This window comes from Colletes latitarsis, chromosome 4 (genome assembly GCF_051014445.1).
Source record: "Colletes latitarsis isolate SP2378_abdomen chromosome 4, iyColLati1, whole genome shotgun sequence".
NCBI lineage: Eukaryota > Metazoa > Arthropoda > Insecta > Hymenoptera > Colletidae > Colletes > Colletes latitarsis.
Genome location: NC_135137.1, coordinates 26,500,692 through 26,515,448, shown reverse-complemented (window position 1 = coordinate 26,515,448; position 14,757 = coordinate 26,500,692). Strand labels below are relative to the sequence as shown.

General features: G+C 34.2%; 1 protein-coding gene and 1 long non-coding RNA gene across 9 annotated transcripts in view; one reads left to right on the top strand and one right to left on the bottom strand.

Annotated features, from left to right (window-relative positions):
* Positions 1-12,828, top strand: part of Wge (BAH domain and coiled-coil containing protein winged eye) — a 646,012-nt gene extending 633,184 nt beyond the window's left edge. For 5 of the 8 annotated variants that reach the window (XM_076763827.1, XM_076763824.1, XM_076763820.1 and 2 more), the window contains 3 exons: positions 53-473; positions 2,751-3,276; positions 5,350-12,827. In XM_076763827.1, coding sequence (XP_076619942.1) covers positions 53-473; positions 2,751-3,276; positions 5,350-5,562 — 1,160 coding nt within the window. In that variant the 3' untranslated portion in view covers positions 5,563-12,827. Of the gene's footprint in view, positions 1-52; positions 474-2,750; positions 3,277-5,349 lie in introns of all 8 variants that reach the window. The other 3 variants (XM_076763826.1, XM_076763825.1, XM_076763823.1) reach the window with 2 other exon arrangements.
* LOC143341159 (uncharacterized) overlaps positions 1-14,757 on the bottom strand; it is a 618,628-nt gene that overhangs the window by 211,924 nt on the left and 391,947 nt on the right. The gene's annotated exons all lie outside the window — the stretch shown is intronic.

Here is a 14,757-nt window from a genome sequence, read left to right as displayed (position 1 = left end):
CTTTAGTGTAGTTTGTAGATTAGTGTGTATTTAGTTTCGCATCCAATTACAGAATATGATCCGAATCCTCTATTGTCGCTGGGCAAACGTCGAAGGCAGACGTCGGTATCTACAGAAGATAAACGCTCGTCCAGCAACAATCAACCGTCCACTTCGTTAAATACGAACAATACGATCCCCGCTGTTACCTCCACGACGTGTTGTTACGTTTCGTCGTCCGATGGACAGTCGTTGGAACGATACAAGTCAGATGACATGGATACCAAGGATTTGGAGGAATATCGTGAGAGGAAACGCATGAAGAAGAGAAGGAGGGACAAGTTGAAGAGATTGCAAGAGGCCCAGGAAGGAAAGAAGAAGCACAGGAAGCACAAGTGTTGCGAGGAGCACAGGAAGCATAAGCACAGGAAACACCGGAAACATAAGCACAAGCATAGCCATCATAGCTGTCACAGCGAAGGAAGTCATATAAGGTTTGTTTTTCTAAGTTGAGTCATGCATGGTAGTTTGGTAAAATCAAACAAAATTTTGGAGTAATGTTTTTGTACGAAGCTTTTCGCGACCACGTTTTGTTTAGGAAACATACATTTGTTGACGTTGATTGAATATGTTTTACTATCGTTCTAATTAATTTTACTATACGTGAATATTAGAACTTACCTCTCGATTTCTCGATTTCGAAAAGTGATTTTTATTTTATTATTATATATTGTTTCGAGTACAATATTTTCATTCTTGGACATTTTTTATATTGTCAATAATATTAGAGATATTTTGGATTGTATTTTAGTGTTTATTAGATTGAGCACAACATCGGGAATCCTAAATTGAAAACTCACGAACATGGCGTTGCTGTTAGCTGGACAAAACTGCATCAAACTGTATTTTATTAAAAATAGTTTATTAAACTGAGAGCATTCAAAACGATAAACGACATTTTTTTAAATAACATAAGTAATAAAAGGATGTTATCTTAATTATTAAACATATGATACAAAGTACTCGTCAGAATATTCGTTTTCAAAAAGTCCTAAGACGTTCCTCTAACATTACTTTAAAAGACATAATATTCCTTTTTATTGATACAAAAATGAAGTGTATACTAGCATTAGTGACTAAGAACATTTGAAAATTTATGTTCATATTTAAGTAATAAATATTTTATAAATATTTGAGTATTTAACTGTGCGAATTTGTAATTTATGTAAACATATACAGGGTGTTCGGCCACCCCTGGGGAAAAATTTTAATGAGAAATTCTAGAGGTCAAAATAAGACGAAAATCAAGAATACTAATTTGTTGATGGAGGCTTCGTTAAAAAGTTATTAACGTTTAAAGTTCCGCCCGTACTAAATTTTTTTCTAAAAAGTGAGTAGAATTTCGGGAGTAGATCTATTCACCAAAAATTATTGTAATTGACCCCCGCAACCGAAAATAATTTTTCCAAAACGATTTGAAATTTTTTTTTTCGTTGAAAAATTTAGGCACCTATCCCTTGTCGATTTTTCTTAAAAATTCATTTTTCATTTTTAATAATTTTGTTTGGCGCCCTACAGAAAAATTGCCTAATACTTTTTTGTAGGTATCCATGAGCACTACTTCAAAAAAAAGTTTCATTGAAATATATTCGCTATAGTAGAAGTTATGGACGTTTGAAAATTGGACCATTTTTATGAGGTTTTTCTCATTTTACGGGGTCGAGGACCAACTTTTCGAATATTTTTACGATTTGTACATATTCTACACTAAAATGTGCGTAGTTTGCTTTTTTAAACATTAAAATCGTCCCATCCGTTCAGAAGTTATGACGTTTTAAAGATTCACACGAAATTTCGGGGTAACATTTCTGGCCAAAAATGATATTTTTGGTAAGGAATTTTTTTCTCGAAAGTGGTTAGGATTTCGAGGTTATGTCTATTGACCAAAAACAATTGTACTTGCCCCCTGTAACTAAATATAATTTTTTTAGTATGATTTGAAATTTTTTAATTTCGTCGAAAAATTTCAGTACCTACTCGAATTTTTTTCTCGAAAGTGGGTAGGATTTCAGGGGTATGTGTAATGACCAAAAATGATTGTAATTGACCCCCGCAACGGAAAATAATTTTTCCAGAAGGATTTGAAATTTTTGAATTTAATTATTAATAACTTTTTAACGAAGCCTCCATCAACAAATTGGTATTCTTGATTTTTGTCTTATTTTGGCCTCTAGAATCCCCCATTAAAATTTTTCCCAGGGGTGGCCGAACACGCTGTATAAACATAGTCCAATTCAAATTCTAAGTTGTCTATCATTATATTCAGTCTGTTAGCCGTTGAAGTAAGTCGAAATAAATAAATTTTCAACAATTTAGACATACTAAAATTGTTACTGGAGAAATTTTTGCAAATAAACTGACTGATATAATTACTATACACATATATTATATTTTTCTAGAATATAATTTACTTGTATAAAAATACATAGAAGCTTTCGAAATGACCTAATGTTTTTGGCTTTTGTTTGCGAAACTTCGTGCATTTTGTGTCAGATCTACTAATGAACCTTTCCAGGAAACAGGAGACATTTTGTTTTTGAATGCAAAATAAATGTAACTTATACAACTCATATTTCTATATGTTATGTCTTAACGTAAACACAAATTATCTACTTGAATAAAATTAAGTATCTTTTTTAATGTCTTAACAACATACGGCGTACATCTAACGAAGCTCAATTTTAACTCAAATATTTTTAAATATTTTTCAGCAGTGGGGAAAGTTGTTGCGGCCAGAAGAGTGAGGAGGAATTGGTCAAGGAAACAGTGACATCAGCAAATGGCGAAGCGGAAGCCGAGGAAGAAACAGTACCGCAGGAAGAAGTTATTATTCCCGAACCAATTAAGGAACCCGTCCGCGAGGAGAAGCAGGAGAAACCGAAGAAATCGGACAAGAAATCGAAAATGCGGGAACGGCAGGAATCGGTAGAAAGTCGAAGTAAAATGGCTGCGTTTCTACCTGCCAGGCAGTTGTGGGGATGGGCTGGAAAAGGTTACAGACGACCAGGCGCTAAAGGAAGAGCCAAAAAGCAATTCTTCAGAGCGATTCAGCGTGGAAGCGAAACAATTCAGATTGGCGACAGTGCCGTTTTTCTTTCGACTGGAAGACCAGACAGGCCCTACATTGGACGTATCGAATCCATGTGGGAAACTTCAAGCTCTAACATGATCGTCAAAGTCAAATGGTTTTATCATCCCGAGGAAACAGTGGGATGCCCGACAAATTTGAAATACCCGGTAAGAATGTGATTAATTTTTTTAAATAAAATTTTGAATGATTCACGCGAAATTCGAAGGAATTATGCAGAGTACAAGTAAACTACTGATGTCAACTTTGGAGATTGATAGAATTTATCGTAAAAGACGAAAACGTTTTAATAAATGTTGGGCCTGTAGGCAATAATTTTGTATTTTCCTTCGATCGGAACTTGTAAGTTCTTAATACGACTGCACATGCTACAGGACAGAGATTCTCAATCATTTTAAAGTTTAGTGCAACCAACATAGAACTTTCAATACCATCCACTAATAAGTATTTATATTAATACGAAAATTGAAAACTGCAAGAATAAATACGTGTTAATTTTATATACAATATTTCAATTTAGCAATTGATACAGTTGGATGAAGTAGAAAACATGTTATAATTTACTTTTCGATATGAAAATATTTGTGTTTTTACTTTGCATAATTTATCGAATTAAAATAATCATCTGTAATATGCACTCTACCGGATGAAAAACTTTGTTGCCAATGATGGAAAACATTATTCGTATCAAATATTTTAGAAGAAATGGAGTTCATTTAAATGTAGTACTATTAGAGTATGTAAATTTTTAAATAATCTATAATATAACATATTATATGCATTCTGAAATGATTCATTAATTGCAGACACATTGAACCCTGCAGAATATATGAATCAAGAATTAAGTAGCACTGAAATTATTAATTTCCTGTTATTTGTTCATTAAAATTAGCTTATTTGTTTATAGTTACTTATAGTACAGTATAATTACTATATAAAAATAGTTTTTTCTAGAATTTATGCAGTGATTGTTTTATTCCAAAAAGAATTTCGATACTTCAATCACGAGTTACAGCTGAATCCATGATTGTTCATCAGTTTTTTAAAAGTCTACCATTGCAATAAGTGTCATTTGTTTGGTTAATTATTCATATTTCTTCAGAAGAAATATAGGAGATATATTTATTAATGCATTGATATATGTCATCTTCCAATAATTGAATGTTTCAAATTGGTTAGGGGTGGGTTTGATCTTCTTTAAAATTGCTTGTAAAGTGTTTGTTGAATTTGTATGATTCAACTTCATTGTTACTTTGAAGATAGTTCTACTTCTGCTTTGTTTTCGAGTTATAACCTTTTTTTATGTTTGAGTAACATGTATCTGCTTATGTAGCCTTATATCAGTTTCTCAAAATGAGCCTCTCGTTAAGTACAAGTTCGTAGAGGACTCGTAAATCTTAAGATGCAGTCAACAATTTCAAAAATTATTTTAATTCATTAAGATGTTGATTACATTGACAAAGTGTTTTAATGCCCAAATCCAGAGGTTGAGTAGATGAAGCAATAAGGTGCATGATATATCTGCATGATGTATCAATTTGTCAAAAAATTGATCATTAGAGAATTATTCAGTTATATAATTAAACTGTGGCAGAGTGCTTTTCTGAAGGAAAGAAATTGCCAATTCTCATAGAACATTATGAGGTAGCATTTATACTTATTAGCAAGATCATACATGAAATATAAAGTGACGTTCTTAAACAATTTAATTCATTCAGCTATATCAGTTCTCAGAATCATTGGAACATAAAATTGATTAGGAATTAAGCAAAGTAAATCATACCTTTGTATGAACTTTTTTTGGTTTTTCGCTGTTAAATTTATCCATAAAGCTTTACTTATTAAAATATTTGCAAATCTAATTGTACAAATTTGTGTATTTTATAAAGTGGTTCTCAATTTAAAAAGATCTATTAGCAAACAAATAGTGTTACATGAAAGATCAGGATCATGTTTCATTAGATTCTGCATATTAATGAAGTAGAGGAAGTACTCTAAGCCAATACTTAATGATACATATCGACAAATAATCATTAAAAAGGCAATTGAAGATGACTCGAGCAGAATACTGAACGAAATTCAGTTAATAAGACACAGTTCCAGTAGCTGCAAAACCTATTTTAAGCTATGACATTTTTACAGCCGAAGAACTCACGTTCAGGCCCCTTACCTAGGTAACTATTCGTCGCGTACTAATGCAAAATATTCCTGTAAATGTTTAGGGCGCTCTCTTCGAATCCCCTCACATGGACGAAAACGACGTACAAACGATCTCACACAAATGCGAGGTGCTACCGCTTCAGGAATACACGGACAAGTTGGGCAAAGAACCACACAGATACCTGACGATCTACGACAACAACGACATTTACTATTTGGCAGGCTACTACGATCCCACCACTTATTTGTTGACCATGCAACCTGGGGTTGTTTGAGAACAGCTAAAGCTGACGATTAAGTTAACGGGTGTTACTTAATTGTCGTCAGCCAAACATACTGCGAAATAAATAGTAAGCCGTGGCCGCCACGGTTGGCGCCACGCTCGACTGCGACGCATACAGCGAGAGAGGCTTGAGGTCAAGCCGGATCAAAGTCACTGGATGATTTTGATGCGTCAAACTTGCACGGAACGCGTTGCGTAGACGAACGAGTCCAAGTTTGCATGTTTACAGACATTGGAAAAGCTTTGAAGAAACGTGGCATAAAAATCACTACGACGATTAACGAGAAAATTTCATTCATATATTGTCGCGATCATTATCATACCGACTGGGTGTACGAAAGGCCATTCGGAATCACCACGAGACTCAAACATTATTTATTATCGCAATGGATGAGACATGTTGTTTAGGTTAACGTCGTTCACATTTTTTTTTCTATGGTTACATTGTTACGATCGTTAATTTTCTTCTTATCCAGTTAAATGGAGACGACGTAGGTTATTTTTTACCAGTACCTACGCGTCGCGTACGTAATTGAAACGCGATTGTTGATTTACAGTTTCCGACTATAGTATTTTTGCGTTTTTCGTACTGTCGGTGTTTCGAACGAGGTGCATTGTGTTTACTTCAGCTCCGAAACCTTTCGTCGAACAATGAATTTCGCGAACGCTAACTTTTTGAGACTATCTTTCTTCGCTATTGTGATTAAATACCTACTGAGATTCGCGCGAGGCGACCAAAAGAGTGCCGCAAGATTTCAGACGTCTTACCTATAAGCGTGCAATGACATATTGTTTTACTGTTCAAGCGAAATATGTGATTATTATGGTATTGTGATAGATTTATACGATACAACCAGTGAGAGGGCCGAATTGTTCGGCATATTACAGGGCACAATCAGTGTTTCAGAGCGAAAGACTTCCACGTTTCGAGCATGAATCGTGCGGGAAGTTGGATCGAATACGGGAGGAGGCTTGTGCCTTGCGTAACAGAGTCAAGAATCAGCTCATAGCGAGCACGAGCGTTGTTATCTCGCGATCGCGTTGCAATTGTCGCGGTCGCGTCATCGACGGAGGATGATAAATAGTTACGGAACAGATGCATGTAAATATATATAGTATGTATGTATAGGAGAGATGCAATAAGTATACGGAGTGGCATTACGAATACGCGGGTGAAGCTACGAAGACTCTTTGATCAAATGTTTTATCGACTGTATATAGAAATAGTCTACGTACGTTGTACATAAATGTTAAGTGCGTATTCAAATGTAATCGGACTCACGTCTGATTGTTAATCGTTAGACCGGTGTTAATATTATTGTCTAACCGCGAGAATAAACAGCGAAAAGAGAGATTTCGTGCAAACCGTGTAACGCGATCACGCAGTCCATATGCAGAATAGAAAGGAGACGAGATTTCGATAGAAAGCTTCTAATTTATCGATAGGAATCCTTTCAAACACTCTTGCGTTCCATGCGTACACGGTATACGATGTACGTACTTAGATTAAGAACCACCTTCTCGCGTCCATTGCTCCTTTATCGACTTGGTTGTCCTCGTACGATCTGAACGTGGACACGAGCGGGAATTTTATTTCTCGATGATGCGATGAGAGAATCGGTGGATCCGACGCTCGAAGCGTCCGGTTCGCGGGCGAAGAGTTGATACGAGACAAGGTGCTACAGATAAACTTTTCGTGGAGCTTAGCGGGCCGTTTTAAGCCAAGACCGTCGAGCGAATACGTGCAAAACTTGTTAGGATTAAGGCATTTTCTATCAGGTCATTTTTATACTTCTCCCCGGCGTTCGTTAGTCGGCGAGAAGAACAGAGAGGACTGACTACTCTCAGTTTCGCGAGTTTCGATTTTCCCTCGGTCGTTGGGGTTTTCTTCTTTCTTTGAAGAAGAAGGAAAATTGTAATCGTACTCTACAATTGTTTCGTCGTCGAGTCGAGGTTTCACCGACGCTCGATTCGATATACGAGCTACTCGCGCGAAAGACACTTCGTTTCTTTCACCCTGGTGTCTGTCTTCTTGCCGTTTTGCGCGAACGGGGATTAACAGGAATGGCTGCTCGTAGCGAAACGAGGCATTGATATTAGTACAAACTGCAGATACAATAATTACCACGCGATTCCAGTAGCGTTTACGTCGGCCGATAAATGATGAACACGGAGACCATACTGGAAAGCTACGAAAATTGACCTCTGGTGGGATTCAAAATTTTATGACGCGGTTATTTTACCGTTAGCCCAATGATTACCACGTGAATTTTCTGACACTACAAAAATAAATATTATTTCTGTATCGCGTACATTAACGCATTGACTGTTACTCGTATATGGATGGCACGAACTAAGGAACTAAAAAATTAGTTCTCAAGATTAGATGTTAAAAAAACTAAATCTAGATAGGAGTCTTGAATTTCAACGAGACTGTAAAAATAAGTTCTATGACAAATTGTGGGTACACTAATTTTCAATTATCAAAATTTGAGGGGTTTGGTCTGGCAATCAACATGTTAATATGAAGATACTTATCGGTTGCCCTTTTTGATACGGAACACAATCTAATATTCATATCATCATTTGGAAATTTTCAAATATTGTTTGGTTGCAGTAGGATACAATTTAAGTTCACTTTTTATGGGACATTTGTTATTATTTTTATGTAACTAAACCATTTAAAATCGTGCTTGTATCATTATTGTACATGATTTCGTAAAATGCAGTTTCAGTAAAATTTTTAATAAATCTTCGACTAAGTTTACTTCTTCCAGAATTTATAACGTACCAAATAAGAACAGTAGAATATTTTCGATTTGTTCACAAATGGTAAAAAGTATGTATTTACATACACCTGACGCTCTGTAACTATAATGGTGCCTTGGATATTGGCCGACGTTCGGGACCGAAACTGGCCAAAGTGGAAAGGAAGTAGATCTTCTAGGAAAGAAGTAACTTGGGGATAGTAACCAGCCAATTTCCAAGGCGTCACTGTACATAGTTGGGTATTCACTTAGGTACTCATGAAAGTCAACGTGTTAATCGAGATTTCGAATAATTAATAGCATTATTATCACTATTAAAGAATTTTTCTCGTATCGTTAGCATCGCTCAGAGGCAATTTTCGTAGCTCAACACAGTACCTATATCGAGGTGTGTGCGATCCTTCGCGTTGTAAATAGGGCCTGTAAGTGTGCGTCGCGTATCTTAGACACGGCCACCAGCTCCCATAGGTTACGATTTCTATTTCTGATTGTACATTTACTGTTATATCGACACGACACGCGGCGGAGTCGAGCCTCGTCGTTCGTTCGAGTCAACGACGATCGGTCGATTTGATCGCGCGCGGCGAGTGCAATCTGTATATTGCATAGTATTTTTCCATCAAGGGCAAAAGAAAACGCAGAAAAGGAACAAAAAAATATGATCGAGGATTCGGTTGCTGGTTCCTCGAGCCTGTGATTCTCAGCTGTTTCGAACACACACTTTTGATTGAGACGTTCGAAAGAGGAATGTATGTACATAGAAAATTGAGCGTGCTCGATCGAAACGATTTGTACGCGGAATATTCGTCGAGAATTACTGCTCGGGATGAACGAACGCTTACAGGCTAACGCGTCATCGCGCGGAACTGTCGTTTCCTCGACGACGATTTTACGACGATTTTTCCTCAACGCTTCGATTCTATGAGAAGTAGCCTACTCGTAGACAACGTAGACGAGGCACTTTCGCTTGTAGATTTGTAAATAATACGTAGCCTAGATAGATCGAAGAAAATGTCGGTGTCCTCGGTACTTTTTTTATACATCCTGATCAATTTCTTTTCCATTATGCGTAACCGTTCTACTATTGGCATTCGATCGATTTCGTGATCGTCGACTGGAAAAAGAATCGAAACGACGTCACTTGCTACGATAAAATAGAAATTTAATCGAACATGCAGGTTCAGTCAACCAACTTCGCTATTGAAAATTATTCGTAGACTGTTTGTTGTATAAAAGACAGCTTTGAACGGAAGTTGCACGGTACTAAATGTGACGTACAATAATCAGTTTCTAGCTATTTTGATTTTTTTTTACTTTCAATTTTGTCAATGGAACAACCAACACTTCACTTTGGAACTTAAGTGTCGAACGCTGAGTAAAAAGGAATTTCTAATGTAAATTATATTTTCGTAATTTTTCGCTATTTAATTTTTTCGGGGAAATACAAAAAGTTAAGTTTGTCGTGACAATTGAAAATATGCTAGAATATATCGTTAGAGCTGTAACTATAGACGCAATTTAATGTGTGTCATTCGTCTCATTCAAGAATGTTTTAATAACTATTTATTCTTATTCAATACTTGTTTATTCAGCTTTCGATACTCTTCCATATATTAAAGTAAAATTTTATGGCCCATTTAGAAAAGCCAAAGTGGCTGTCATATCTTTATAGAAAAACAAGATAGAAAACAATTTATAATTGCACTATCCTCTTGTTTCCATGCGGCTTTTGTTCGAAATGTTTTGTCCGTACAAGAATCGGCTTATGAGTAATTTAAAGTGGTTGAGTTAGGTGACAGCCTGTGTAGTAACGAGCGAAAGTGTAAGCGTGCAGACATATGCTCAGCTTCGCGTTTCTTCATTTTCCCATGTGAATAGTAGGAATTCTTATATCGCGAAGTCTAATTGAAGCTACGTTGATTTTTGTTAAACGGAGGTTTTCTTTAATTTTATTCTATCGCTTTATAGTTAGAGGTACGATATTATTTTCGTCACGGCTGCAAGTATATAGTTTTGCGCGTCATGTTGCCGTTAGAGAAGAGATGTATTAATTCAAATTAATTGCAAATGTTTACTACGGCGTTTCAACGATAATGATTTTTGCCAAACTGTCGATAATTAGATTAATATTAGATTAATATTGTACCATTCATGTTGTCTCCCAATTCATAGTTCACGAATGCGGGTGGTGGATTTTTTTTACTTCGAATGTCTTCTTTTTGTAACGAACTGCAAATTGTCGAGCGGGTTCGTATCTGGACTTCGAACTGACCAGTATATTGTAGAACAGTTTTGGGATTCAAGTCACTTTCGTTCCAATTTTAATGTTTGATATGACTATTTTGTTGGAATAGAATTTTCACCTCATCATAGTCCATGGTTTGTACTACTGACGGTAAATTATATTATAAATTGAACAAATACAGTTACCTTCGCATAATTTCATTTCATTCGAATTATGGGTCCAACTCTGTTGTATATTATATTGACTGTCAGAACCATTTAAAACAATTTCTTGAGAGCTATTACAGGGATTCTCATAATATATTTTATATCAATCACGGAATACTCTTTTACATAAAAATTTTTATATTTTGGGGTTTAAAATTTAAAACTGAAAATTAGATGTCATTCATGTATGAATGTTTAGCTCCTTATGTAAATTACAATAGAGTTGGTAGTTATGAATGGAAAATGTGACAGTCAGTATAATATAAGACAACCCCAATACGTTAAGGAACAACGGGTAAAGTTTATAGCGTGCTTCGTATGGAAATTTTAATTTGAATAGTTCAATTGTTTTCAATACCACGATCTTCTTAAAGCGACTTAATCGTTCAGTGTTGAGTAACGAACATTCCATAGCTTCCAGCAATTGTTTCTATGTTCCAAGTACGAGTAAAACAACTGAATTTCGATTTCTGTTAATTTGTAGATAAAAACAGTAGCTAGTTATGTCAGTTGATATACCGTATTTTTCAAAAAAATGAATCCTTAATGTTATTTTCGCAATTTAAACATCAATCAACAGGACATTGAAATGCGTCTACACTGAAGGATTAATTTGATTTTATAATTTATATGATTTACATTCTTACTAAATATACTGTTATTACTTTTTACAGTATTATAACTTTTTTTCTTTTCTGATAGATGCTATAATCACTTTTTGATTTTTGGTAAGATATAATTTCATTGTGACTTTACAACCAATTCTTTGAAAAAGAGAAAAAACTAAGTTCTGTTTATTTATTTCGAACATCGGTTTTTGCGAGTTCGTGTGCTTCTTGGTTTGGTATCGGTGGCGATCTGTAGCTTTTAAACGATAATGAAATACGTTCAAACATTTTCTAATTTCTTTCAACAATCATACGAACTGTTTTTAAAGTGATATGAGTCTAAAAACGAATAAAATTTAGTCAAAATTTTGTTTTCAAATTAGTAATTTACAATCGGTACCTTCTAGTATGTTTATGAATTTGTTAATAAAAGTTTAGGTTTTGAACAGAATTAAACATACGTTCATTTTAAAAGTGATACTAGTTCATTTGCAGTCAACAAAAAAATTACTGTATTTGGGTAAAGTTTCTGAAAATCGTCAATATATTTACATATGTCTAAGCAAACAAAGTTTTCAGTACCTATACTTAAGTCTGTTGAAGCGTAACCTCTTAAATATTTCGAAAGAAGATAATTTAAAATTACATAGCTTTCAGAAATAAAATAGTCCGTACAACAAACTTTGCTATTTAAAAATTTTAACAAATTTTTCTTTTCGAAGAATACAGTGAATTTAATTCATTTAGGATTGATGCAGCGAGCCGAAAACTTTATTATGCTTCAAAGTACTAATTTATAGACATCACAACTTTTGCATAAATATTTCACATCCTTTTTTTACACGCTACAAAACATCTTCGAGGATTTGATTTGATTACTTTCAAAGTAATTTTCCGAATACACTGCTTTTTTATCATTTGGAGAAAAACGTTCTTTCATTACACTAATTCTAAACTGTAGCCGATTTATAGGTTTCTCAATTACTTATTGAAAGCACGACTAAAACTGATGAAAACTTTAAACGGAAATACTTTCAAATTATTTCTCTCTTATTGTAAACAAAACACAATTTGATATGCATCGATGTGAAAATTGCATGCAGATAACATATTCGAATAATTACAATGATGTGTATTACGTTATCTTCTTTCCTCTTCATGAAACAGAAAAAGTTAGAGCAGATAATTGTTTCGAAGTATCCAATATTCTGAGTAAAAGACATTGTTTTCTGCAGCTGTATTTTACGAAAATTCAATCATTTAAATGGCATATGTATTCATTAAAATATTTTTATTGATGCTACGATGTAAAGTTTATAAGAATCAGATTGAAAATGATAGGGTGTATTGGTCAAGTCATGTTTGTATGAGAAAGCAAGAGCTACATAAAATTTACGTATTTTAGTGCATATTTTAGTCGAATACTGTAAATAAGTAATTTTTTTGCACTTTCAATATTGTCAGGTGTAAATGCTTCAAACGTTTGTAAATATACTCTAGAATTTATTGAAAGTACAAAACAATCGTACATTTATCGTATTCGAGAATATATGGGAAGTAATGATAATTATATCAAACACCTGAAATAAAGCAGGCATTTACTGAAACACTAAGGGGGCAGTCTCATGTAAACATTGTAAAATTTAACCATCTATATTAATTTTTTAAAAGTAAATGTTACATCTAACACTATAATTCATTTTCGTAGTTTACTTAACTATCTATTGGGAATACAAAATAAATTTTTTAATAATTTTTATTGACTCTTCATGTTGTTATCACACCCACAGTAAACATGTGTTTAAACACTGGCGTAGGTAATTGCAGCTCTCAAGGTTGACTAAATCAAAAAAATCAAAAAGATTTTTATTCGATAGGTTTCCTGTTATCGTCTGAACCAAAATAATTAATTTATGTTGAAAATTGGCAAAATGGGGAAAGCTTAAATTAGAAATTGCAAAATTTTGTCATTTTTCCGCAACTTTTTAATAAAAGAATATGATAAACTCATTGCAAAGATATAACTTTGGTTCAGGCGAGAGCTATTAGCATATGGAACAATGTGTAAAAATTTCAGAGTAATCGAACGTATAGTTTTTGAAATTTTATCTACGCCAATTAAGAAAATTACATTTCGAGAGAAACGCATTTAAAGTCTGCAAGATCATACTAATCAATCCCAGCTCCATACCGAACTACTTCCAGAGTGTTGGCACCCAGATGGCACAAACGCTAGAATTTCTACTTTTAAAAACAGTAAATGTCTTTTGACACTGTCGTAAACCTCTCGAAACAGTAATGTAATTACCGCGAGGGCTAAAAATATTTTACAATCCACAATACTAAATTTAACTCTGAAAATTTAACAGTACATTCTTAAAAATATATACTTTCAAAAAATGAAACAAAAAAAAATTGATTTTTTTGAGGTCTCACATGAAACTGCTCCCGTAATACACAAGGTGTTCGGCCACCCCTGGGACAAATTTTAATGGGAAATTCTAGGGACCAAAATAAGACAAAAATCAAGAATACTAATTTGTTGATCGAGGCTTCGTTAAAAAGTTATTAACGTTTAAAGTTCCGCCTGTGGAACGGCAATCTGCGAACAGCTGCGTATGCGTGATAGTGGTTCTCACTCAGCATGTGAAATTCTGCTTACTGACGTATCGACAGCCTGACAGCTTTCTGAGTGAGAACCATTAGGACCAACCTATCACGCACACGCCTCTGTTCACAGATTGCAGTTCTACAGGTGGAACTTTAAACGTTAATAACTTTTTAACAAAGCCTCGATCTACAAATTGGTATTCTTGATTTTCGTCTTATTTTGGCTCCTAGAATCTCCTATTAAAATATTTTTCTAGGAGTGACCGAACACTCCGTATGTATGTAGTTCTCTCTTTCCCATATGAACGTCATTTCTGATATTCAAAGTTAATTTTAAAATCGAAGTTACTAAGCTGTTAAACTTGTGGTCTGATCAATAACATCGTTGAGTTAATGAAAATATATTATTCTATGTACAAAACATCGGTAATCCTGGGATTAAAGATGTGCAAATTTTTATCGAGATACATTCGAATCACAACACAATTTCGAATGTCATCATTCATTTAATCAAAATTAGAATTTGAGTTATAGTTTATGTTGAATAAATACAATTTATCTTAATAATTTTAAACGAATACATATTTGCCAATCTGCACCCATTCGCGCCCATATTTAATAGCAATGGACAGTATTATTTTTTTTATATACATTAGTCTATATTATCGTAAACGTAATGTGGTTATAATATAAAAATTAATTGAATTTATTTCTAATTTTAGTATAAAATATTTTAGAGGAAAATTTGAA